The 27,055-nt window shown below is 47.0% G+C and overlaps 2 protein-coding genes and 1 non-coding gene across 3 annotated transcripts; all 3 read left to right on the forward strand.

Annotated features, from left to right (window-relative positions):
• The first annotated feature begins 4,424 nt into the window (after positions 1-4,424).
• On the forward strand, positions 4,425-4,496 carry Trnat-cgu (transfer RNA threonine (anticodon CGU)). Its single transcript has one exon. It is a non-coding gene; the product is annotated as a tRNA-Thr (tRNA).
• Positions 4,497-5,242: 746 nt separating this feature from the next.
• On the forward strand, positions 5,243-7,156 carry LOC125942816 (putative nuclease HARBI1). The gene is made up of 2 exons (XM_049661054.1): positions 5,243-5,927; positions 6,929-7,156. Exons 1-2 carry the CDS (start codon positions 5,346-5,348, stop codon positions 7,154-7,156), a joined length of 810 nt encoding a protein of 269 aa, XP_049517011.1. The 5' UTR covers positions 5,243-5,345.
• Positions 7,157-16,682: 9,526 nt separating this feature from the next.
• LOC125942817 (serine/arginine repetitive matrix protein 1-like) lies at positions 16,683-18,539 on the forward strand. The gene has a single exon (XM_049661055.1). It carries the CDS (start codon positions 16,683-16,685, stop codon positions 18,537-18,539), a length of 1,857 nt encoding a protein of 618 aa, XP_049517012.1.
• The last annotated feature ends 8,516 nt before the right edge of the window (positions 18,540-27,055 follow it).

A 27,055-nucleotide genomic window follows, 5' to 3' on the forward strand; every position in this document is an offset into this window, starting at 1 on the left:
CGAAACTTGAATTATTTAAAAAATGTATCATCACCAAACATAAATTACAAACAGAGCTTGTAGTGAACCTGTATAACTTTTGAAAAGTTCAAGTGTCACTAGAAATTGTTTTATGCTGTTCTTATGTTTGTGTAGGATTGCTGACTGATACGTTTGTCATTGTCTGAATATTTCCAGCTGGGCCGGTACGTTGCGTATGTTACAGTAACAAATGCGATGGATAAGTGGCATCAATTTCCTTATGTGCAACTAAATTATAAGCGAACGTCAACAGCGAAATTCAATGATGCAACCTTTGAATTCAGTACATAAATATCAACTGTTTCATGATGCTAAATGGATGGTTTGCAGTGTCCTTCTTGAGAAAACGAGCTTTGCAGTTTTCTACCAAAATTAAAAAGCTCCTGACAGAGCATTGCGAATAACATTATGAGTAGGAGCAGAGTCCCATACGCTCAGGATGCTTCAGACGAGTTCGTACCCATCGAGAGGCTTCCTGAGTAGACTACAGAAAGAGATAGATCCTCATTGTCCGGATTGCGGGGAAGAATTCTGTACTTTAGCCCACATGCTCTGGCAGTGCCCTGTGTTACACGACTTCAACAACAGCGAGGACTGGGAGAAGGCCATCACTAGCACTAAACAGGAATACTAGTAGAAGGCTGTCCAGAGGGCCCGTGAGAGAGCAGAGAGGCATGGCCTCCCGGCTCCAACATGGGATTAGCCTAACAGCTAGCCAGGGGCCTCTCAGGGGCTCCAATATGGCTGGCTTCTCAGGACCTTAATAAAGTTCTTTGTCTGTCTGTCTGTCTGTCTCCAATGGCGTGTGAGGACCTTTTTGGAACTACTTGGAGCAGATGAAAAAATACCAAATGCAGTTTTGCCACATTTCCGCGGCCATGTGATAGCACTCAAGAGAGATACTGTACCCCAGACGAATAAATGGAGACGGTGGCGGCGCCGAAGAGACAGAAGTTGCTGGTAGAAGGTGTATTAGGTCTTTACTAAAGGTGGCTGAAAACCTTTCTCGCCAAAAAGCGGGTAATCAGTGGTGAATATTACGCAGTCACATCACACGAGACACCGTTCGTAATTTGACACATCGAAGAAGTGCGATTGACCATGCATCCCGCTGGCGGTTGCTTTTCTCGAAACCTGTGGCAAGAACTGGGTGTAGAAATCTTCTTTTTCGACAACAACACACAATTGTGAACTGATATACACCTTAAAGAGGTTTCTTCTTAATTTTTATGACGTAACTAGAAATGTAACGGAATCCTGCAAGTACTCCGCGGCCGCCTATGCTGGGGACGCACCCTTTTTTGCCTCTACCACTATGGCCGCCGCGACTTCATTCGCTCCCGCAGGCGGCGGCCGGGATTGCCTCTCACCACTCTGAACGGCGGCGCTGCTTTCGAGGCAACCTTTAATGCCGCGTGCTCAGCTTATGTGCTACAGAACAAGCAGATGCTACCACTGCTTCGGACGCTCGCGCGGTCCGCAGCCGGTCGCTGGACGACTGAACGAGTGTGATTCACGATGCACGGTATGCTGTTATTACTAACAAAAACTATTTTATACGTAGGCGGAAATCTCGTCCAACAATCGAGGCAGTCGCGCAACGGGTCTTCAGACAATTGTACGCTTGTCAAAGTAAACCGCACAAAGTTTTCCGCGGCAGAACGGTATCTACGCTGTTACGATCGTCATATGTTTCCAAAGTAGTCAGTGGTGGTAATGCACAGCTTAGAATTACAATGAGAATGCTACAGTATGGTCACATTCATGAAATAAATTTTCGTAAATACACAACTGATCTCCGAGGCTGATTGTAGGCTCAAACACGCATGTACATCGCGTTGCAGTGGGTGCTCCGTCCGCCTCAAAGCCAGCAGAAATTCAGTCCATGCCGACTTAAATCATTTTAGTACATCTTTTACGCAACCGTTTTCCACGTTGAAGACACCCCGTCATATTATATAGACCGCGCGAGCACGAGAATAACCACCAGAAACTGCCGCCATATGACGTCATATGCCTTGTTTCTGCTTTTCAATTTGTATTCACAAATAACTGTACATTCTCAAAAGTCGTTTAGTGCAAGAAGCCTAGGTCGACTGAAATGGGACTAACTTATGGCGAATTCCATTGGGAGAACAGGAGCACTCAAAAGCACGCTGAAAGTGCTCGTTCCAGAAGCGACGTGTTTCAGTGGTCGAACAGGAGCGGGAGAGCCGTCATCCAGTGGTAGAACAAGAGCAGTTTCGCTGCGCCGAGAGCAGCCGGGAGCAGTCCGGACTGCTCTCGCTTGAAAATCGGAGTACGGAGGAAGTCACGTGACTTAAACCGTCATTTCCTCCTATTTTCTTTTTATTTTGCTTCAGCCGGCGCGCGCGGCGGTAATGGCGGCAGCCAAGCCAGGCCAAGCGTAGTTGGTGTTTTGGTACCGCTGTTTTTGACGTCGGTGATACGAGCGAGCTTCGCAGCGATTTAGCGACAGATCCTGGCATTTCTAGTCCGCCTTGCTTCTAGTTGGATGCGCGGGGGACAGCGGCAACAGAGCGTCGTCGCCTTGTTGAAGTGCTTGAGACGCTCGACGGTGACAGCAGCAAAAGCTGCTGGAGCTCAACTTCAGATTCAAGTTGCAGTTTCAGATTATCTTCGCAGGCGGACACTTTGTGGGATGCGTCGGCGCTGCACAAAAGTATGTAGTACGTGGCCGCAAACGGTGGCATGGTTACGCCCGACAGATTACAAGACGATCACGCGTGTTTTGCCGCTCTCCTACAGAGAATAGTGGGACGTCGGTGCTTTAGTCACATGGTACATTTCTCCTCACACGTCCCCCTCCCACCTGCTCTCCGAATGCTCGCCGTATTCCAGTGGCGGGTCGAGTGTGCCTGCTCTCACTGCGCTGTCGCCCGACTCCGCACTGCGCGGCTCCCTGCTCCTGTTCTCCCAATGGAATTCGCCAATAAATGCTCACGAATTTACCACACTTAAAACAAAATGAAACCTGTAGTGTTGGGCACGAGATTGCAATCCATAATTAGCCTCCGTTAATTCGTAAATGCTTTTAGAATGTGGCCGAAACTTCCTACATGCATGCACAGAAATCGCAAACTTTTCTGCGATTCTGCTCTATTTACGGTACCCGGTTGCTGACCCGAAAGACGCCGTTTGTGCCCCGGCTGTCGCATTTCGATCGAGGCGAAATGCTAGAGGTCCGCGTACTGTGCGATGTCAGTGCACGTTAAAGAACCACAGGTGGTCGAAATTATCCGGAGCCCTCTTTGCGGCGTCCGTCATAGCCTGAGTCGCTTTGGGACGTTAAACAAGATAAACCAGTGCGCACATGTACATACCTAGGTAGTAAAGCTGCAGAAGTGCACTTGTGCCCCAGATACGAAAAACATTAAAATAAAACGGCGGCAGCATGGCACCCGCTAAACCATAAATTTAACTCATGTTCGTAGCATGGCGATCCACGCCGAGGCAAGAAACTGGACGAGCCGGGAAACTCGGGGCGAGAGTCGAGCTGCTCTCGCGTGAGTTACACGACATATGGCCAGAACAATCGTGCAGTAGCAATTTATTATCCAGCATTATAGCAGTCCGGCTACTCCACGTAGTAACGTACCTTGGATGAAGTGAGCATGCAGAGCAAATCTGGGAGCTCTTGGTAGGCTCCCAGATTTGAAAAACACCGTTGAGGAGTAAACGTAATGAAAACAGTCGATGCTCCAAGAGCTACTCGCCGTCACGCAACACACTGAATGCCACAAGTCGCACTTATATCGATATACCCGAAAAATAACACAGAATGTGCGCAGGACAAGCGCGCGAGCGAACAAATGCCAGCAAAAACGAGCAATGCAAAAGGAACGGCTACCGGAAGTTTCCTAGGGGCGCCGGATGCCGGCGCACAGCGTTGCCAGAGCGCGGTGGCGCTGGATAAAACTAGATGAAACCAAGGAGGCCGTGGCTGCCGTTGAGTATTCCCTAACTGTATTAGGTGAGTTGCGAATTAATCCAGTGAGGAGTTCTTGCTTTACTACCCGCATGAAAACGAACTTTCAGTTCCTCAAACACATTCATGTCGGCACAAACATAGACACCAATGATGTCTATGTTTGTTGGCTTCTTATGTGATTAATAAATATCGGGCCCCTCGGATCCCTTTCTTCTCGTTCATTACATAGCGAGGGTCTCAAATCCGGCAACATTGATGCCTTCAGGCAGCATATGTGGGTTTATTGACCAGTTGCCTACACCCAAAAAGATCACGTACTCGTGATGCCTGCGGCAGAAAGGATGTTCCGCATCCGCCGCCAAGGTTTGTGAGTAGTGGCGCTGGCTAACACTCCCAGGGTTAGTTGTAGTAGTAAAACATAAATACCTCAGGAAGTGGATGGGGAAACGGTGCCGCGGTAGCTCAATGGTAAGAGCATCGCACGCGTAATGCGAAGACGTGGGATCGTTCCCCACCTGCGGCAAGTTGTTTTTTTCATCCACTTTCATTTCCATTAATTTATCAATTTCTTTATTTCAATTAGTAAGTACACGGGATTTCCCCTATGTTGTCCTTGGTGTCTATGTTTGTAGGCTAGTAAGGAATGCTTCTATGCTCTTGATAAATTACCGGATAAAGGTAGCTTTTTCATCTGTCTGACTGACCCGCAGGCAGACCAGTCAATGACGCTGCGTCCAAGCAGCGGCAAATGTCGTAGAGCTAAACCTGGCAAAAACAAAAAAGGCTGCCGAAATGAAAACCAGATTTCGTTTATAAATAAAAGCGTATCCTTGCCTTTCTTGGCTCGTCATCGTCGCGCCCAAAGTTAACTGAAACCTTGAAACCGCGTAGAAAAACTCGTGCGCGGGCATGCCGCCGATGTCTACGCGTCGTCCATCGAACCGGAAACTGCTAGCAGACGGCGCGCCCCACAATTCCCTGCGATTGTTCGTTTTACGGGTCATCTATTGTTCGTTGACATGCCTTGAAGCTTTAGCCACCACGCACATGCGATGGCTATTGCTTATATCGCTCAGAAAACGCGCATTAAATAGAAAAGAAGTAGAAACGCCGAAAAGCAGAAGCACGCAGAAAAGCAGAGGCGGCGCAGAAAACTACGGTCGACGGCTGCCTCCTTTCCCAAGCGCACTTACCGCCGTATTCACAAACCAAACTTATACTTATGACTTAAGGCAGCGAACAGCCCTTAACGCGTTTCAAGAACCAACCTTGTACTTATCGCAGAACTTTTCTCGTACTTATCGCCGTGATAAGTAAGGCTTGGTTAAGGTAGCCTCCGACCTACCTTAACGCTCCCTTGTAAACAAACAAAATGGCGGCGATGGACGACAACTTCGCGGAGTTCGTTAACTATCTGGAGCGTCATGAGGAACTAATGCGTGGGGCAGCCTTTTCATACGCGTCACCGCCACGGGGAGTGCTCAGGGATCGCTTGAATCCCATGGAAGTGTACGACGACTACGAGTTTTTGTGCCGTTATCGATTTACAAAAAGGACCGTGCAGCAGCTGCTCGATAGGCTGCCTCTGCGGGAGAACACCGATGGACGTGGGTTCCCTGTGCCGCCTCTCCTGCAGCTGCTCATCACACTGCGCTTCTATGGAGCCGGCACGTTCCAAATTGTGACCGGCGACCTAGTGAATGTTTCACAGCCGACAGTGTCACGGGTAATCGAACGCGTATCGACTATGATCGCCAGAAGCCTATTTCCTGTGCTTGTGCAATTTCCCGCCGCTTCAAAAATGAGCGGTGTAATGCAAGATTTCTATAGAATAGGCAAGTTTCCCGGTGTGAGTGGGTGCATTGATTGCACCCATGTGCCAATTAAGAGCCCCGGTGGTGACCACGCCGAGGTGTACCGCAACCGGAAAGGATACTTTTCGATAAATGTTCAGGTGAGTGCTCGTTACAAATATTGCAGTGGTGGTTTGATACGCAAACAGAAGCGGTACATAATGCAGCTCGTAGTACGTTTTTGTAAATGTAACAGACGTAACAACAAGTAAATCACCCCGCTAATTTACGACGCGGTTTCACACCGCCAGTATACATCTGTGCTACGACAATTGTCGAAGCTTCGAATTTGCTATGAGGGTAACCTTAACCTCCACCTATGTCGCGGTCCTCATCGACAACTACCGCGGCCACCACTTGAACCGGCAAGTTCTTGCTCAACATCGGAAAACGTAGTTCCCATGAAATCGCAGCGCCTCGTATTTTGATCCAGTATAATCTCGATTATGTGTGTATTTTGGGACATCGCAAAAAAAAAATTCTGTCACTTGAAAATTGTATTACACAAGAACGTAAAAAATAAGTAGATTAATGCAACGAGAGCAAGGACACCTGAAAATTCGGCAAGCTTATAATCGCTAAAGTCGGCTTTGTCGGGATACTGCGTTGTTATGCGAAGACTGCGTCATGTATTTTGTTGAAAGGTGACACGCGTTCCTTAATTATACACGCTCGCACGTACCGCCAGAGATCACGCGACGGCGGTTTGCGACAAGCGGTTTGCAACATCCGAAATTTAGCACGTTGTAGGCTGATGTACTTGGGCCGGGACTTGCTAAAAATTCGTATCGGTCATGATCTTGTAATCGAGATTCAACTGCATAACCATACCACAGAGCTACACTTTGACAATGACAAAAGTATTGTAGCATCTACTTTTACTTTAGTACTCTGGTTTCTTGACGTTTCAACAAGTGTGTTCGTGCATATTGAACAATTAATATGAGCGTTATGGTAGAGCTTTACTTATGACAAAAAGTCTACAACCAGTCAATCGGTTCACATTGTGCTGCCACGGTAAAATGTTCACCTCTACAGAATTTTCTCTATGTGTTATTGCATTTTGGATATCGCCTTTATTAACGAAGTTGCCATTTTGCAGGGAATCACGGGGCCCGACCTACAATTTTATGATGTAGTGGCTAGCTGGCCAGGGTCTGCCCACGATAGCAGAATTTTCGACAGCAGCCGCGCCAGAGTGCTGTACGAGACGGGTGCCATCCCCGGTATTCTTCTCGGAGACATGGGCTATGCCTGCAGGTCATATCTGATGACTCCTCTCAAGGATCCCGCCCAAGGCACCCCAGAGTACAGGCAAGGTAGTTTTTAATTTCTATGAAGCAGTGTAGCTGAATATCGAAATTATTTTGAAGAAGAAAGCGTGTCCTGAGAAACTTAAAAGCTCCTGCAGGCAAAGCAACATATCTGAACATGCAAGGTTAGACAAGAGCCATCACAGAATTGAAACACTTTTTATTTGCTCATTTTCAAGAATGTTCTTGCGATTCATTTCAAAAGCTCTAAACTCAAAACCGAAGGCAAAAGGCGCAGCGCATCAGAAACACACAAGAAGACGAACACAGACAACACACACATTTGGCGCCAAACGTGTGTTTTCTGTGTTCTTCTTCTTGTGTCCCGTTTCTGATGCACTACGCCTTTTGCCTTCATCATGACATACCAACAAGCCCAACGTGCAACGTTAGTCAAAAGCGAAATCTGTCTAAAAGAAAGAATGAAAATAACACGTCATGTAACATCAAACGCAATTCCTAACCTTGATCTGTGCCACTGTATTCACAGATTGCGAACAACACACATAAAGGCAAAGAGACATAATGCAGTTATTTTTTCAGGTACATCAAGTCACAAGCAAAAACAAGAAACAGCGTGGAACATGTGTTTGGAATTTGGAAGAGGAGGTTCCCGTGCCTTCAGATGAAGCTGCAAATTGACACAGACACCTCACTCATAGTAATCACTGCATGTGCGGCGCTTCACAAGCTTAGCAGAATTCTACATGACCCATGCCCTCCGAATGTACAGCCCCACACTGCACCCAGTGTTCAACAGCCTACACCAACTTTGCCGAATGGACAGCCGCAGATGGCAATTCAAGACTCCAATGGCTTCAGAACTCGCTCTCGTATTATAGCAAATTATTTTTCATAAATGCATGTAAACTTTGTATTGCACTTTATATTCCTTTTTATCAAACAAAAATAGATAAGTAGGCAGCTTCAACTGGTGGACGCCAGGTACAGAGGTTAAGCGCTAGAGCGAAACACAGAATGCAGCGCAGTTTTGTTTGTGACCCTAACTAGAATCCAACCAGTCCAACAAGTACTCTTATATTTCACTTAGCTTGTGAAATGACACAAATATGGACAGGTGTGATATGACAATTTATTAGACGTCTCACGCAATCGAGGCAGTCCACGAACGCTGATGGTGCGCACAGCGACAGACGCAAGAGCACTTCTTCCTCTTCTTCACTACAATGGCCCCCGGGAGAGAAGATGAGCCATCCTGGCGACCTACGGCGTAGGTAGGATCAGGGGGTCATAGTATGGCTGAAGTCGGCTGACATGAACCGTGTCACGTCCGCGATGTCTAAGGTCGTGTGATGGCGTCACAGGCTCGACAACGTAGTTAACAGCCAAGGTACGGTCGATGACGCGGCAGGGACCATCATAGCGTGCAAGAAGTTTGGTTGAAAGGCCAGGGCTGTGAAGTGGGATCCACAACCAAACAAGGGAACCAGGCGGAAAATGTGGTGTAGGCACGTTACTGTCATGCCGCAGCTTTTGGCGACCTTGGGCGGCGGTCGTAAGGGTACGGGCGAGCTGCCTACAGTCCTCTGCGTATTTGGCGGCTTCAGACACTGGCGTGCATTCAGAAGCGTCGGGTCGGTATGGGAGCAGGGTGTCCATTGTACACGAGGGCTCGCGGCCATATAACAGAAAGAATGGCGAAAAGCCAGTGGTAGCTTGTGTGGCGGTATTATAGGCATACGTTACGAACGGCAAAACAGTGTCCCAGTTACTGTGGTCCGAGGCAACGTACATAGTCAACATGTCACCGAGTGTGCGGTTGAACCTCTCTGTCAAGCCGTTGGATGACCCGACGAAGTTACGTCGGGTCATCCCACTTGTTCTCACTGACGCGCTCATAGGTAGAGAGCCAATCTTCCACGTCAGTCTCACCGGCTCCGCTAAAGACGGGGGGGGGGGGGGGGGGGGTCCCGCTGCCGCTGGACGGCGCCGCAAATGATGGGCGCAGCGGAAGTTATGTATTCACATAATTTTTCTCTTGAACTATATGGAGGACCTGTGGAGTTTAAAAAAATGTCGCAGTTTCACCCGAAAGGCGAAGCATCAATTGCGATAGCAACTTAGTAGAGAGCTATACAGAGTAAGGATAGTAGTTTTATCAGCTGTATAAACTTGGGCATGCAGCAGCACCAGCAACGCGCAGAACTGTTGTCGACACCGTCGCCGTTTTGCCCACGGCGTTGGTGATTGCTGCCAGGGCCTCTGGGGCGGCTCGGAGGTTTTCGACGAGGTCAGAACCGGGAAACTCGTCGAGCAGCGTCGGAAGTCTTTACCACCTTCTCGCCTCGCAACGTTTTTATATAGATACGCATTTGGTGCCGCAGGTAAACGTCGCCTCCCCTCCCTCCCTCCCGTCCCCCCACGGCCTTTCGCGCGTTTGCTCTATCTATATGGTGATTGTAAAGGAGGAAAGAGACGCTTAATTCTGCAGCCCTTCATGGAGCACGGCGAAGAACGCGCGTTTGCTCTCCGCCGTGCGTTCGCTCCCGATGCGCGCTTTCACTCGCACAACAGCATACGGCGCGCGGCGACGATTTCATCGCCGTTTGAAGTCATACAGATCCTCACGGCGACGGCGACGACGACGACAGAAATCCGCTTGGAGTGTCCATATAATTAGCTCGGAGAGGACAAATCACGCAAATTTGCCGTCTTAAACCGAGACATCTGCTGAAATGGAAATACAGTAAACCTGTTAAGCTTTACATGGAGATAGCATAGAATACGAGATCCCGGGCGTGTTCTTGCCTTTTCATCTGGGACGAATTTAGAGCTGCCATGGTGGCAGTTACAATCCCTGTGGCCCCACTTTTACCCTCTCTTTAGCCTGGTTGCATTACTGCGTAATTGAGACACACACATCCATGTGATCTAAAGCAACTTAATTAATCACTTTCCACTGTAAAAACCAAATGACTCTGTTTCCCTTCACTAGACCCTGATAAATAAAACTATTTGCTTTCTGAACGAAACTAGATTACTGCAAAAGCTGTGACCGCTCAGTGTTATAGGAACAGTGAAATTATTCACAAATAGGTTTGAAAAGTGTAATGGCATTAGAATGTGTACTATCCATGAAAGCAGGACACATTCCTAAAGCATGTACCAAAATGCTAGAAAATTGTTACCGGTGGAGAAGCGCGACACAGCGCTACAACCGATCACGGCATCTAAGCCTTCAGACGCCACAAAGCTCTCACGGGACACCACGTGCGTCTCGAAGAACTAGTTGGCGTTAGGCGATGAACATTCCAGTACAAAAATGGACTAAAGAACCAGAGAAAACTATTGGCTTTCAAACGACAGGGAAAGCCGAAAGAAAATGAATTCCATTTATTAAAGCAATGATGGCCCTTGAAGGTGTAAATTTCTTGCAATGAGGATATGTAGATAACTTTTGTCCTATACTTCGTCCTCTTTCTCGTCCTTGAGGAACGGGAACGCCTTTCCGAGTCGACATTACGCAGTTGTGTTAGTTTCACGCTCGTAGGAACATTGCGCACGAAGTGTCGTTGGGTGGAGGAACGTGCGCAAGGAGACCGCAAAGATCTCGCGTGATACGTCCAGACCTTCCAGATACACTGGAATTCTGGACGCTTGCATTACGTGGCTCGCCAAGCTCGGCGCGGAATTCCCCCGAAGATCTCGAAGTAGCGATGACACCTATTACGTATTACAGGGCGCCTTTGGTGCTGCCTCCCACTGGCCATTTCTGATGAAATTTAAATGGAAGAAGGGACGCTTCCTGTCTGTGATTCGTGCTTGGGGACCGAAGAAATAATAATCGAGGAAGTTTGACTATCAGGGCTTCTTTCTCGTGTAGGCCGCCATGCAGCATGTAAAGTTGACAAATCGTCTGGCGTTCGTTTTGTCATACCCGCATCCAGCTTGAGGCTTCCACCACTGGGTATGTTCCAGCCGGTAAGTGCGGCTCCAATAAACTTCTTTGATACCACCTTCGGTGTGTACCACTGGGTATGTACCAATGGGTATGTACCACTGGGTACGTGCCCCAAGGGCCACTAAATATGTGCCACTGGTTATGTGTCACTCTTCAATGTATCTCTTTGACGCTGACTTGGATCAGTGGGTATCACAACAAACCACACCTACATAGTGACGTCTACGGAGTTACCAGCACACTTTTTTTTCTCGCCTAGCCACTGTACGTGGCATCCGTGCATCCTCGCCAAGCCACTGTGCATGGTGAGGACATACCAGCGTTCTACGATTGGGCCATCGCCGTGTTCTCTTGGCTGTTTTGTGGTTTTGGGTTACTTTCGCCGAGGGATCTGCTGAAATAGAAATACAGTAAACCCGCTAACCACACATTAAGAAGGCGGGCGGGGAGGGCGATTGCTTCTCATTCCCTTCCCTTCGCTCGGCCAGCAGACAACGCTGTGGTAACGCCTCAAAGTCTACGTTTGCTACCCACCGTTTTTAGATCTATAGTAATCTAAAAACGTTGGTGGCTACTAAATCCGTGCTGCACAATTGCGGTAGTGGACGAAGACGACGATCTGTATGCACTGCGTGGCATGGCTCGCTTTTCAGCTTTTCAGTTCTGTAGCGAGTTCTAACACTAGCTTACAGACTCCTCCACATCCCCTTACATCAAACTTACGCTGGGCAGCTAATAGATCCCTCGCCAATCATTGCAGAAAACGTTGAAAATGCAAGGCAATCAACTTCAACTCAGCAGACCGACAACGGATGCTTCTCTGGATCAGTGTCGGAAAACAACCAGGATGTAGAAATGGGTCTTCCGACGCTGAAACGCACAAGATCACCTAGTGATAATTCATCCACTTCTGTCCCGCACTCAAAAACCAAAAAAGTTGTTAAAGATAGTCTTTCCAAGATAGATGCTAACCCTAATTCTTCAAGTTCAATCCCTCAATCAAAACCCACTAAACACGGTAAAGACAGTCTTTCGAAGAGAGATTTTTTAAAATACAGTATTTTAGAGCAGGTGATTTCTAAAGTAGGCATTAATTCCTCATAGGTGTTTTAAAGCTATTACAGTGGAACTGCCGTCCCATTATTTCTGCAGCTACAGATTTAATATATTTTTGTTCACAATTTTCTCCCAACATTATTCTTTTGCAGGAGACTTGGCTCTCAAATGGCCAATATTTCCACATATGAAACTATCGTTTATTTAGATTGGACCATCCATCGAGAGGCGGAGGACTAGCGTTCTTGATAACAACTAAAATATGCCACAAAGCAAACATATCATATCAGTATATGTCTACGGAGAGCGAGATATTAGCATTAGATGTAAATATTCCTGGTTGTTTCCCGCTTTCTTTAGTTAATGTATATTTTCCCGCACGTGTTCGAGACATTAGATTTCTTGATACCGTTGTAAAATCTTGTAGGAAAGAAATTGTGATAGCGGGAGACTTTAATTCGCATCATGTGGCTTGGGGTTTCAGAACAGACTCATGTGGAAAGAGATTGTTGGATTGGGCTAATAATCAAAAATTTTGTTGCCTAAATACGAAAGCAGTTACGTTTATTCAAGCCCTTTATAAATCAGCATTGGATCTAACATTTGCTAGTTCGGCGATGTCCGTCACTTCCTGGTCTACAGTCGACTCAGCCTCAAACAGTGACCATCTACCCATTCGGTTTGATATTGTGTGCCTCTTACTTCTTTAGAGTCTTCGGCGCGCACTTTTGTTAATTACCAGAAATTTCAGAGAATTTTAAAAGCGACCCTCAACTCCCACATAACGGTGCCGGATGACATCAAAGCCACGATCCTTTGCGCTGTCTTAAAAAGTTCCTATAAAAGGTCTCAGTTTAATGTTACCAAAGATAAAAGTACCCACTCTCCTTGGTGGAATTCGGAATGCACGCGGTATTATAGACGACGAAAAGCTGCTTGGAAAAACTACTTTACAATCAGTCTCCGAATAACTGGAGTGATTATAAGTTTGCAGCTGCCATATTCAAGAAAACAGTATCACATGCCAATGACGAATATGATGAAAAACATCATGCATTCCTCTCTAAGCCTAACAACAAAAAAGCTCTATCCAGATTCCTTCGGTATAGAAAGTTTATACCAACACCAGTGAATATTGCGTCGGTAATTCTTTCACCACGCGAGATGTCTGCTTCATTAGAATTCATTCATAAGCACAACGCTTAACATCATGTTTGCCAAATGGGCCATTAAGACCTCCCATCGCGGATGACTTTGTGGAAGTCACAATGCCAGAGCTTTCCAATATCGTTAGATCTTTGCCTGCCTCAGCCCCAGGTCCTGATGGCATTTCCAATGAAATGCTAAAAATTTTGTTTGCAATGTCTCCAGAGAAACTTCTGAACACAGTAAATTATTCTCTAAAAAATGCTTGGATTCCTCAAGAATGGAGGACAGCCAAAATAATTCCGCTACTTAAAAAAACAAGGAGCTGGCTACAATCTTGACAATATTCGGCCTGTTTCTCTTACGTCAAATATGGTAAGACTTATTGAAAGAGTTCTATATGATCGCATGATGGATCACATATCTAAAAATTCGTTACTGAGCCCAAGTCAAATGGGTTTCCGACCTGGTCTCTCCATTTGGTGTGCGCATATGTAGACTTGGAAAGCCGTATTCAACTTGCTCGGAATAGAAAGGAATAAAGCACTATTTGAGTGCTTTAGTGACTCTTGACGTGGCGAAAGCTTATGACCGTGTCGAGTACCCACTACTACTGGACAGATTACAGTCCTACAATTTTCCGAAATATATAACCACATGTATTTTTGCATTTCTAAGAAACAGAAAATTTTATTCTTTTCAAAACGGATTTTTTTCAACAAAGTTCGATCAGACAAGAGGGGTGCCCCAGGGGGCTGTTCTGTTTCCTGTACTCACCTTTTGATGAGTTCAATTCCACTGCGCCGGGAAGTTCATCTCTATGTATATGCAGACGACGTCGCATTTTTCGCGACAGCAAGAGACATAAATTCCCTTTACATGTCCTTGCAAACGTACCTATGTATTCTAGAGAAGTGGCTTCACACTCTTCACCTGTAACTAAACGTAAACAAAAGTGCAGTCCTTGTCTTTCCGCTTTGCGGACCGATACATTTATCATTAGTATATGATCAGAGAACCATCCCACAGGTAGAGTCGCTTAGTACCTGGGTATCACATATGATAAAAAACTTAACTGGCGTTCTCACATAGAAAATATTGCAACGAAAGGGACACGAGCTGTAGGTTTATTACGTAGAATCAGTAACCGGCGTTCTGGTATGCGAAGTGACACATTAATTATGATCTACCGTATGTATGTACGACCGATTCTAGAATTTGGCTGTGTTTTGTTTTCCGGAAGTGCAAAATATAAAATAAGACCACTTCTTCTTTTAGAAAGAGAAGCTCTTCGATTATGCTTAGGTCTGCCTAAATTCGTTGCTAATAACGTGTTATACCAGGAAGCACGATTACCTTCTCTCCACACGAGATTCCGCATGCTTACGGTTCAAACCTACTTAAGGACTTATGAATCTCCTCTTAGACGTACAGAATATATATTTATTAGTGAACCAAATTTATTTTTTGAGAACACGTGGCCCCGGTTACATACCCCGCAGGTTGTATTTGTGCAGGCACAATTAGCACCTTTAAATGTTGGCATTAGGGAAATCATTCCGTTTGATAGGTCCACATTGTCCCTTAAAATAGAATTGGCGGACATTTTCCCCAATAACGCAAAACTACTGCCACCAACATATTTGAATGCCCTTTTGCAAGACTATTTGGCCCATTTCCCAATAAATGTAATAGCGACTGATGCTTCCTCGTGGGAAGAGAAGGCAGGCGTGGGAATTTACTCACCATCTTTCGATTGGTCTTTTTCACTTTGCCTGCCAGATTACACATCAGTTTTTCAGGCCGAACTTCTGGCAATAGTTCTTGCATTGCGAAAGTTACCGCTAAATGTCACAAAAGTTGTTATCGTCACAGATTCCCTTTCTGTATGCAGCGCGCTCAACGCGTCTACAAATTCGACAGCTTTGAACACGTTTTACACATTAGCTCCACCCCACTTAAGGTTAGTTCATTTAGTATGGGTACCAGGCCACCGAGACATCCAACTCAATGAAATAGCTGATTCTTTAGCACGAGCTTCTTTAAAAGGTCCGGCAATATCTGTGCTGCCGGCAACTGCGCATATCACTGCAGCCAGATATAGACAGTTTTCTTTGAGCGAAGACAAGAAAAGCCTCGCGTTAGCAAAATCTACAGATTTTATACATCTAAATTATTCTTGGAACCGACAGTGGTGTCCTAACCGGCAATTCGAAGTAACATTTACAAGGCTGCGTTGCCGTATTCCACAACTAAATTTTACTTGCACAGATGTGGTCTGGCGGCATCCCCATTATGCTACCTCTGCAATGAACCAGAATCCATCGATCACTTTTTATTATGGTGTCGGCGCTTTTCTAATCATCGACAACGATGTTTGGAAATCCCACTTTGCAATCTAGGACTGCCTTTAAGCAGTCCAGTTATACTCTCACTTGTAGCCACGGTGTTAGGATATGACCACGGGAATGTTTGCCGAGCAATTTATAATTTTCTTTGTGACACAAAAAGACTGCCTTATTAATATTTTCCCATCGTTCCATGATTGATTTATTTATCCTTCAATAAATTATAGATTTAGCAAATTCAAAAAGTAATGTCACAAAATCACAATTATATTAGTATTAATATTATTATTCAAAATTTACGTGTATCCTTTACTGTATTTAATTAATTATTAAATTCATATTATCTAGGTAAGGCTGACTAACTTAGCATAGACTAGTTAATTCTTTTATTATCGGTTCGTTTCACATCTTCAATTATTTATTTATTTTCCTTTAATTTTTATTACTTATTTATTTCTATACTAATTTATTTCAATTTTCTATCATAATATCACCCGGTTCGTGGCCTATCCCCCACAGTGGGTTGTGCCATTGATTGCGGCATCATCATCATCATCATGGCTCGCGGAAAAAAGAGAAAAAGACGGAAAAGGATTCGGCGCCGGTGAAAGCTTCGGCCTGCGAAAACTCTTGTCTCATCACAGGCATGCAATGTCTGCGTAAGCCAGTGAGCGCATTGTCACAGCGACATGCCATGCTCCTGGCAGGGCCGCGACATGTAGGCACGCTCTGACGTGGGCTGTTTGGACGTCCGAACCATGCTTGGACGCCACACTCCAAGCGGCACTCCCGTACCCACACCTTCTGCGAAGCCTTCCGACGTCGGGAGCAGCGTCGCGTTTCCTCGACAGCATTGCAGCGGGCTTCTCCCCTCAAGTTCGTACGGCGTTTTCCACTTGGTTTTTCGTCGAGCTGCTTAGCCAAGCCTGGCCGTACCACATGAGCGGGCCATCATACAGAGGAATCGGCCGGGGGCATCCTCCGTTCCTGGACCCGCAAGACTCGGCCGCTTGCGGTTCAAGCCACAGCGGAGGTAGATTAGAAAGAACGGACCATGCTAACTACGCGGGAATGCGAGCGTCTACTGAGATCCACAGTGCGGATGCGCAACCGTCGACGGCGCCCGGAGCTCATCGGAGTGCGGGCAAGACAAAACTGTCGATTTTTGACCGTTTCCTAAAACGTAACGACGGACCACCAACGTCGGGCCGTCCCGCGATAGCGTCGGCGCCGCGACCGACGAGCCCCAAATGGGACTTCGCTACGTCGCGCCTTTCTGCGCGCCGCAGCGCGCCCCTTGAACTCAACGCCGACAGCATACGCATTCCTAGAGACCGCTGCGAAGTGCCGATGCCCGCAACTGCATACAACATAGGAAGCCGCAGCCGCAGTACAGCAGCCGAGAAATCGTCCGAAAGCGAAGCGGAGGCAATCGCTGTTCGTCACTCGAAATGGGTCACCTTCGGGACGCCGAGCCCGCGGGCCTCGCAAGAAATTGAACGAGGACGCCAAGATCACTGCCGTGAAAGCAGTGGTGTACTAGAATCGACGCGATCGCGTTGCATTGAGACCACCAACGGAATCGATCACGGGTCTAATAGAGGCCGCGCGCATGGATCAGACCTACAACACCTGAGCAATACGCATCATGCGGACCTCAGCGACCTGATCGAGGATACATGCGCGCAGTTGAAAGGTGCTAGAAAAGCTGAACGGCGTTGGTCGGCACCGAAGTTTGGCGACGACCAGCCACGGCCCGAGACCCTGGAGGAGAAAGTGGCCGCGTGGGACCCAAATCAAGAAACCTATGCTCTGTCGCCGCCTGGAGAACTCGAGCTATTTGAACTCGAAACGATCGACCCAAGGCGCACGAGACGACCGAAGCCGGCCCCGCGCAATGCGGCGCTCTGTTGTGAGAGCAAGCCTTCGTGCGCTCGGTCGCCGACCAGCCCTCCGAAGATTAAGAGAATTCTGCCCGTAACGGCCGCCGATTCTAGCATGTACGAAGACTTGCACTGGTTCATCGAATCGTGCGAGCAGTCGGCTACGTCAACTCCGCTCTGTGACCGTGCAACCACAGCCGGCACTTCGACGCCGAAAGCAGAAGCCCGGCCTGCCTCCCTCTCCATTAAGGCCGGCGCTGCCACACGCCAAGCTGACACATCGCTTGCGCCCGTCGAAAAAGGCAAGGCGTCTTCAGTCGCTCCAGGTGTATCGTATTCGCTCAGTGGTCCAAGAGAAGAACTGCCGCAAGAACGCGCGCGGGGGCATAGTATGGCGGATACGTCCATAGCTACACCTGTAGTGCCGCAGAACAGCTGTATACCACCAAAGCCCGCTACCAGCACTAGTCGTCGCGATGTCGTCTCGCCCTATGCTCCAAAGCCTTCGTCGTCCGGCAAGTCCGACGGACTTGCCGACCTAAACTGGATGCCCGTAGTGGAATCTCACCAGGTAGCAGGACCGGTGGCGCCGGGAACTGAGGAGGACAAGACGAAGGGAGGCGATGCGAGGAGTAATGAACCCGACGAGCAGGAAGCTGCCGCCCGAGGAGAAAAGAAGCATCATCGCAAACACGACAGAAAGAAGCACCACAGAAAGAAGAAGTTGGCCAAGCTGAAGAAGAAAGAGCGGGCGAAGGCGGCTCGGCTTACGCAAGACGAAGCAGCCTTGCCGACATCAGAGCAGCAGGGACCGTCCGCAGCGTCCCCCCGCTGTCAATCGGACCATGGTTCCAACCACAGAGGCGCCGCCGCTGCAGCCACTGCCGCCGCTGCCGCCGCCTCTCCCTCTGTCGATCCAGAGCCTGACGGCGTAGGTGACGAGGTGACCCACATCGACAGCGGCACTGTCAGTATAAGCATCAGAACGCTGATACGCACAAGATCAGGCCTTCTGTGGCCATTTAACTCCCCTCACGACAGCTGAAGAGACTCGTTTCCAACGCGCGCAGCTGGAAAATTATTGCGTGCTTTTGTGTTCCAGGCGGAATAGATCGAGTCTTTTTCGGTAGAAGTGTTCCAGCATTTGTTTCTTTCTCTAGTGATTGACAAGGCGTATCATTGCAGCTGAGAAAATATAGTTTCCTTCTCAGGTAGTACCTTTAACAGACGCATATTCGGTTTTCAATGCGACTATAGCCGTGTCGTTTTTAGCTATTTGTACACTTATCTCGAGGATGCTAAATCGTAAACTATGCCTCCTTTCGACCACTGACAGCGCCGTCATTTATGGCAGTCAAAGTAGGGGTGATACACAAGAACACTTTAAGAGGATAATTTTCCAGAATTCAGCTTTGGTCTAAAGACGATGGAAACTCTGTAAATCGATACCAAAGCACTTATTTCGCACAACTAAACGAGACAAGTATAGTAGGCGGGAAATACGTACCTTATATGGTAAATGACGAAAATTCGGAAATGCAGATACAATGTTGCGAGTCGCCACGCCAGGCTAGCGCGATATACACGACCACTTAGGCCATGTTATGGCGAATGCGTAATGTTTGTCCTCGATACCACAAACGACGGCTGACGCAACACGTTTGATAACATCTCTGTCGCTGCAAAACACTCTACAAAATATTTAAATTAGGAAAAACCACTAAAATAAGTTTGTTCTGTGCTTAAGTTGTCAGCGTCAATTGTATAAGCAGCCGTATGGCTGCCCGTTTCTTTCGAGCTACTGGCAGAGGCTCATTCTATCGTTTTCAAGCGAAGCTTGTATTGGCTCACAAGTTTTGGTGGCGTTGTGGTCACGCAAAAAACCGGCTGCGCCCCATGTGGGCGCAGCCGGTGCTCTACTGCAGTAGAGCATCTGTTACAGCTGCGCCGGAGTCAGATCACGTGACGCGCACGGCCAATCAGGGTCGTTTGGTGTGTAGCGGGGAGGGAAACGGAAGGAAAGGGGATTGGCGCGCGCTCCGTCGAGCTTCCCTCGCCTGAGATCAGTCTCGGCGCCCGGTTGGGATGGCCCCGTTTAGGGCGCTCGGGAAAGGGCTCGTCGTCGACGTGCCGATTCTAGCGTGAGGGCGTCCGAAGCCCAGGCGAAACGTCAGCGAGGAGCCACGGACCCCGAGCTGCGAAAGCGCGATGTTGAGGCCGAACGTCAGCGAAGAGCTGCCGACCCCGAGTTGCGGGAGCGCGACGTTGAGGCCAAACGTCAGCGTCGTCTTGCCCTCTAGGAACCCGACAACGGTGGTGCACGCTTCCGCAACGCTAGCGCCAACTTCCCCGGTGCGACGGCCAGGTTTCAACGCGAGTTTCTCAACCGGAGCTTCGAAGCCAGCTGCAGTGCGTGTGACCGGTTGTGGTTCGAGCACAACGTGGCACTCGTCAGTGCAATTCGTTACGAGGAACACGGCAGAAACACACGACAAGCTTCGCTTACCCCCATTTCTTCGACAGGGGAGGGGCTGCTGATACCTTTTTCCTTTATTGTTTCGCCACGGAAGCCCGCTGCGTTGAACTGGGGGATATACGTATGTGGTTTTGTTGTTCAACGCAGGGTCGCGGGCTCAGCTCTCACATTCAAATAGGTGTGGAACGCAAAAATCGTCGGGTACATTGATTTATGCGCGCGGTAAAGCATCTCAGGTGTTCATGCAGAGCTTTCGTGTATATATCATATACCTCGTACCCAAAGTGCTGCTTTGGAACTATAAACCTCATTATTCAACCAATCGTCGTGCAACGGCAACCTCTAATTTTCAATTTCGTTGAAGTTCCTGATAACCTTCCGCATTTAGCTCACATGCGTACGTACTTACAAAAGTTGTCTTCGGTGCTTTCGCAGAGACATATTCACTGTCCGGCGAAAGCCCGGTTTGATTAGAAAAAAACTTGCAGGACGCCTAAGCTTCGCTTTTAAGAGTGGAACGCGATAGTCTTGCACTAGCTGATTCCAACTTGAGCCTGCAAATTACGTCATGTCATCATCCCACCTAACTTTATGCCGTCCTCGACTGCGCTTCCCTTCCCTTGACATCCATTCTGTAAATCTAATCGTCCACCGGTTATCTGCCCTATGCATTACAGGCCATGCTCAGCTTAATTTCTTTTTTTTTGCAGCGCAGCTGTCTATGGCTAGGATACCGGCATTTCTTCGTGGCTTAAGGTCGACAGAAAACAATGGTGGGTCGATCCCGGCGGCAGTGTCGGGCAGAGCAATGGCTCATACCCCCGTAAGGCAGACGCTACAAACAGTGACTCATCTCAAGCAAAAAAGGGACTGCGTGGTTGTGGTTCGGGATTATGTTTTTCTGACGGACAGCGCCGCCGACGCCACCGCCATCGGATTTTCTGCGACACGGGGCCCTTAACGCTGTCGCGTTAAAACAAGTGCGAATTTCCTCCAAAATGTATAAACGGCTCTGGCCCCCACGAAGCAACATCAAAATGTTGGGTAGGTTGTATCATTTATGCAGCCACAGTGGGGTACGTGAAATGCCTTGTGTCCTATAGGGCACAGAAATGACGCAACCAAACGAATACACAAGTTGCATTTATTCACTTCTTAGAAAGCTTATACATGCCTAATTATGTTACAGCTAGTGGGGGTCTTACGGTCTAATTTTGCCATCGTGCTCGTTCTCTATTCGTAGTGGGCCCGTTTGTTTCGCGGAGGGTGTTTGGGAACAAAGGCAAAAAAAAAACGTTGCCCCCATACTGTTGATGCCCTATAGACTACCTTGCGCCGCTCAAACCCTCCGCACTCGTGGTGTCTCCTGCGCTTGCCTACTGCGTTTTCGCTCCACATGGAGACAGGCACGTTCCGCCTTGGTTAGAGGGGTTGGCTATCCATTTGTCTTGCTGCTCGAGTCTCTTAACGCCATTCTTGGAGCGTACGTGTCGAAAGCAGGGGGGGGGGGGGGGGGCGTAGCTGAGCAAGCGGGAAATGTCGGCAACAAATTGCGCGCCTGCAGGCTTCTAGCTCCTTCCTGATAGTCACCAATATGAGTTTGATAAAATATATCTACAGTGTACTAAGGCATAGTGAGTTCTCACAAACGCGACGATTCCAGCCCTGATGGATAAGCTTACTGCTGCGCCACGCGTCTCTGAATGCCGCTTAATGCTGAATTTATCTCCGATTGGCGCTAGGCGCGGCGCAACAACGGCGCCAGCTGCGCACGTGACTCATGCATCGACACGGCTGCGCACGGGACAACATGGGTAACGGCTCCTTTCCTCAACACGACCATACCAAAGTGTATGCATGCATTAGAAAGCGTACGTGCTCAACTTATGATGCATATAGTGGGGACACTACGGTGTAATTTTGTAATCGTGCTCGATCCCGATTTGTAGTTGTTCCGCCGTGGTCAAAGGGGGCGGGAGCGAATTGGCATTCCTCTGTCTACCTGCCCGAGTCTTCTCACGCCATTTTTGGACCCTGTGTGTCGAACGCGTGGCGCCATAACCAAGCAAGCCCGAAATTCCTGCAAAAAGAAAATGAAACACGCTGGTAGGTTATATAAATCCTGATGAGAACTGGTTTGAGTTTGGTGGAATATACCTAGTATGGCTGAGTGAGCCCTCTGAAACTCGACCATTCCCGCTCGGATCGACAAACGTACTGCAGGGCGAGAAGCTAAATTTAGCTCCGATTGCGTCACGCGTCTAGCGACAACGGCGCCAGCTGCGCACGTGACACATGCAAGATCAAGTAATGGCTTCCTTCCTCTACGCAATGATACCAAAGTCAGGCTCGTGGGTAGTATGGTTACAGAGGTATAAGTGATAATGCTATGGCATGTTTTCGTTACGTGCGTTTTTTTTTGCAAGCGACCCTTTCTTATCTTACGGATTTTAAAGACGTTACACGCCCAAAGAAACTCTAAGATGGAGACAAGTAATGAAGATCCTGCTAACGCTGCAATTACCCAAGTCTACTCATTCATCGACTGGGTGGTTTTCTGGCGTCGCCGGCGCCTTTAACGACACAGGAGCAAACGGGACAGCAACGTGCGTTAAATGAGGTGCATGGGTGCATGAATAAAATTTGGGGGCTGCGAATATTCAGACTTCCTAATACGATTCATACTCGATTCGAAAATTCATTATTCGAAATTGTGAAATATTAGTTTCTGTTCGAACATAAGGGTTAACAACACTTACTGTAGTATCGAGGGGGAGACACCGATATAAGTATGGGGACTGTTCCGAATGGTTTTGCGGCTGGCGAGCCACGGTTGTTGCGGAGATTCTCCTGAGCACGGGGCAGATAAGTCCTGCTCTATAATTTCAGATCATTTAGCCTAAGTTTCTCACTTTTAAACAGCCTATATGTGAATTAGTTGTGCCGATTTAGGCAAAACTATTTATTGAAGACAATGTCTTCTTAGGCGACTTCAGGTGGATTCGGGGTTTCTGGAATGTGGGTTTCTGGTCACTTTCGTCGTGTAAATCATGCGATTTGAGGCCTTCTAGTGCACGTAGAACAACGAGAAAGGCGTCAAAATGAAGATTGGAACGAAAAAGACGTACCAAGGTATCGTAAGGTTATCGCATGCAGAGCAGTAATAATGCGTAATCAGCGCTAAAAGGTAGAAACTTAACGCAGATGGTCCAGATGGGCCGATCCCCGGAGAGAGTACAGTCTAAAAACGTGGACAGGTCGCGACGGTACTGCAATTTAAACAAACTACGTGGTACACTAACGTGCCCCAGAAGACCTTGTTTTCTTCTTTCTCAACCGCTGTTGAGTCGCCTTTTAAGCATTAGGAGGAACACTTAAAAAAATTCGCAGTTTCACCCGAAAGGCGAATCATCAATTGCGGTAACAAATTGGTAGAGAGCCATACGGGGTAAGGATAGTAGTTTTATTGGCTGCATAAACTTGGAAACATTCGCTTACTAACTGAATTAACAAGCATGGTGTCAGCGCGCACAAGCAAACATGAATAGATCACACTGTATGACCGCAGACAATCATTGTCAAAACGCTGGCGTGAGCAATCGCGACAACAGCAGCGAGCGAAGGTTCGTGCGGTCTATCCCTTCAATGGAAACTGAGCGGCGAAAGCACAGCGCACACAAAGGTAAGAGCCGTGTGGAGATCGCTTTCAAGATACGGTGCGTGCGACAGCCCTCAGCTGCGTAAAGTGCAAGTACGCAGTTGCTGGCAGAGTAGAAGCTGCACCCCCTCCCTCCCGCACTGCCTTCCTGCTTTCCTCCTTTCGCATGGAAGACTGAGTCGCCAGTTCCCCTTGCGCCCGGTCACAACATACTCATTTGGTGCCGTAGCGAAACGTCGCCTCCCACCCCCCACGGCCTTTCGCACGACGGAAGAAGTCGCGTTTGCTCTCCGCCGTGCGTTTGCTCTCCGTGAAAGCGCGCGCCCCTCGCGCGCTTTCACTCGCACATACAGCATATGGCGTGCGACGACGATTTTATCGGTCTTGGACTTTATACGGAACCTAACGGTGACGGCGATGCCGACGGCAGAAATTTGCTCGGAGTGTCCTTATAATTGCTATCGCAATAAAATGGCAGAGGAATATCAGTAAAAACAAAACAATGAATAAAAACAACAATCTTCAAAAGAAGAGTGTGCATACAACCAGGCGCGAAATGAATACAACAGAAAAAGGAGCAGAAGGGCAGTTGAACATTATGTGAAAATATGACACAACAACGAGAACCTCGGAAAATAATAATGACAGACAGTTGTGAAAAATATGAAGATCATGAAAGTAAGCGTTATAGAGACTGTATTCTGTGGACGGTTGAGTGTTGGTGATGACAGGCAGGAACATCGAAAGGTCTATGTTCTCTGGCGATCTTGCGCGCAATGCGAAAACATGATACAACGGAGGAGTTTGGGGCAGGTGAAGATACCGGGAAGCCGTTTGAAAAGAAGCAGAAGGTCAGCGCGATTGCGTCGGCATAATAATAATAATAATAATAATAATAATAATAATAATAATAATAATAATAATAATAATAATAATAATAATCAATCAATCATGTTTATTTAACGTGCCCAGGAACAACCCTAAGGTCTGAGTGCTGGCGCACGCATACATTACAAACCAAAAACAAGACACTCAGGGAAAAATCATTAAAAAATAAATGAATAAAAATAAAAAATTGTGAAAAGAAGAGAGTACCGACAACAAAGCGCAAAGTAAATACAAAAGAAAAAGGAGGAAAAGGGCAATTGAACAATGCATGAAATCATAACACAAGGCAAAGCTCGGAAATGAACGATGAGAAGGAGTTATGAAAGATATCAAGTTCACGAAAGTAAGCGTTATAAAGGTTCTGTATTCTGTGGACAGTTGAGTGTTCGTGATGACAGGCAGGAACATGGAAAGGTCTATGTTCTCTGGTGATCTTGCGTGGGATACGGAACATGACACAGCCGAGAAGTTCGGGACACGTGAGGTTACTGTGAAGGAGTTTAAAGAGAAACAGGAGGTCAGCGCGATTACGTCGGTCGCCAAGTGAGGGCAATGACAACAATCCAACAGCGCTAGTAAAGGGTGCAGCGTCTAGGCTTGCAAAGCGGTGATTATATATGCTTAGAAACTTTTTCTGGACGCGATCTATAATGTCACTGTTGGATCTAGAAGAGCCATTCCAGACGACCGACGCATATTCGAGTTGAGGAAGACAGATGGTTGTGTATAATTTGCGGAACGGTGTAGGAGACTTGAATTCCCTCGATAGTCTGCATACAGAACCAAGAGAGCGCATACCCCGCATTGCAACAGGTTTAGTGTGGGCCGAAAAGTGTAAGGTTGCATCAAAAAGTACACCAAGATCATTGATCTCTCAGACCTTACACAACGGCACAGAATCTACAAAATAAGAAAAAGAAATACTTGCTGTTTTGCGTGTGAAAGTCATGACTTGGGTCTTAGCAGCATTCAAGGTAAGGTTATTATCCTTGTACCATTTAGAAAAGGAAAACAGGTCAGACTGCAGGGCGCGACAGTCATCAACAGTGTGAATTTTCTTTAAAATATTGATGTCATCGTCATATAGAAGGAAAGAGGAGTTCCGAATAACAGAAAAAACGTCATTAATAAAAATTAAAAAAAGGAGTGGTCCTAATACTGATCCTTGAGGGACGCCGCTAGTTGCCATGTAAGAAGAAGACGTTTGGCCATTGACGTTAACATAACAGGATCTACCAAGAAGATAACTGCGCAAGAAATTCACAACTGACGAGTCAACATCAAAGTGCGTAAGCTTGATCAGAAGCAGCGAGTGGCTGACTACATCAAAAGCCTTGCTGAGATCACAGTAAATGGTGTCAACTTGCCCCCTTTGAAGTACCGGCGTGGAGATCTGTGTCATGAAACTTGCGAGATTTGTGATAGTGGAGCGGCCGGTGAGAAATTTATGCTGATTCGGAATGAGCGAGTTCTTCACAGTAAAAGACAATATGTTGTGAAGAGCAAGCTCAAAAATCTTGGACGTAGCACAGAGAAGAGAAATTGGGCGATAATTCGAGACATCTGATTTACATCCAGACTTAAATACAGGAAAAACACGAGCAGTTTTCCACATGTGAGGGAAAGTGGAAGTAGTCAATGAGTTATTAAATATAGATGTCAATACTCGAACAAATATACTGCCGTAAGCTTTTAGAATTGCGGAGGGGATGCCATCAGGGCCGCTGGATAGGGAAGGCTTCAAGCGCTTAAGGCATTCGTGGACAAGCTTTTCATCAAACAACATCGCACTAGATGTAGGAACCGTCGTGTGCTGCTGACTGACACCAGCGTTGAAACCTGCATCTTTATATAAGGAAGAGAAATGGGCTGCAAAACAATCCGCGACTGCTTGGACTTCTGCCCCTCCAGAGTGAAGTAATAATAATAATAATAATAATAATAATAATAATAATAATAATAATAATAATAATAATAATAATAATAATAATAATAATAATAATAATAATAATAATAATAATAATAATAATAATAATTCAGGATGCCATATTTTGACTAATACCTGCATTTATCATGATCCTTTACGAAAGGGCAAGCTTCGGTGAAAAATGGGGGTTGTTATGACTCACTTTGAATTGAACGAATGCCAAACGCATTGGACACGGCGTGCCGAACCGTCACGTTCGTGAACATGATCAGACATGTCCATCGTGTGTGTGCGAGGGGAACGAGTATGCGCGGAACGTGCAACTTTATCTCTCTCCTCCTTCTCTTTATCTATCTCCTTTATCTCTCTCTCTGTTCGTCTATTCGAAATCGTCGAATGTGCGTTTTTCTTCGAATATAAGGGTTTACAATACTTATAGGTGTATCGAGGGGAAATACTGATGCAAGTATGGGGACGGTTCCTGTGAAGTTTCAAGTTAGATTCAAGTATTCACGCTGCTATCTCGTTTATATATATATATATATATATATATATATATATATATATATATATATATATATACTTTCGCCTTGTTTTTAGGAGCGAAGCTCC

The sequence above is a fragment of the Dermacentor silvarum genome, chromosome 1 (assembly GCF_013339745.2).
Source record: "Dermacentor silvarum isolate Dsil-2018 chromosome 1, BIME_Dsil_1.4, whole genome shotgun sequence".
Taxonomy (NCBI): Eukaryota; Metazoa; Arthropoda; class Arachnida; order Ixodida; family Ixodidae; genus Dermacentor; species Dermacentor silvarum.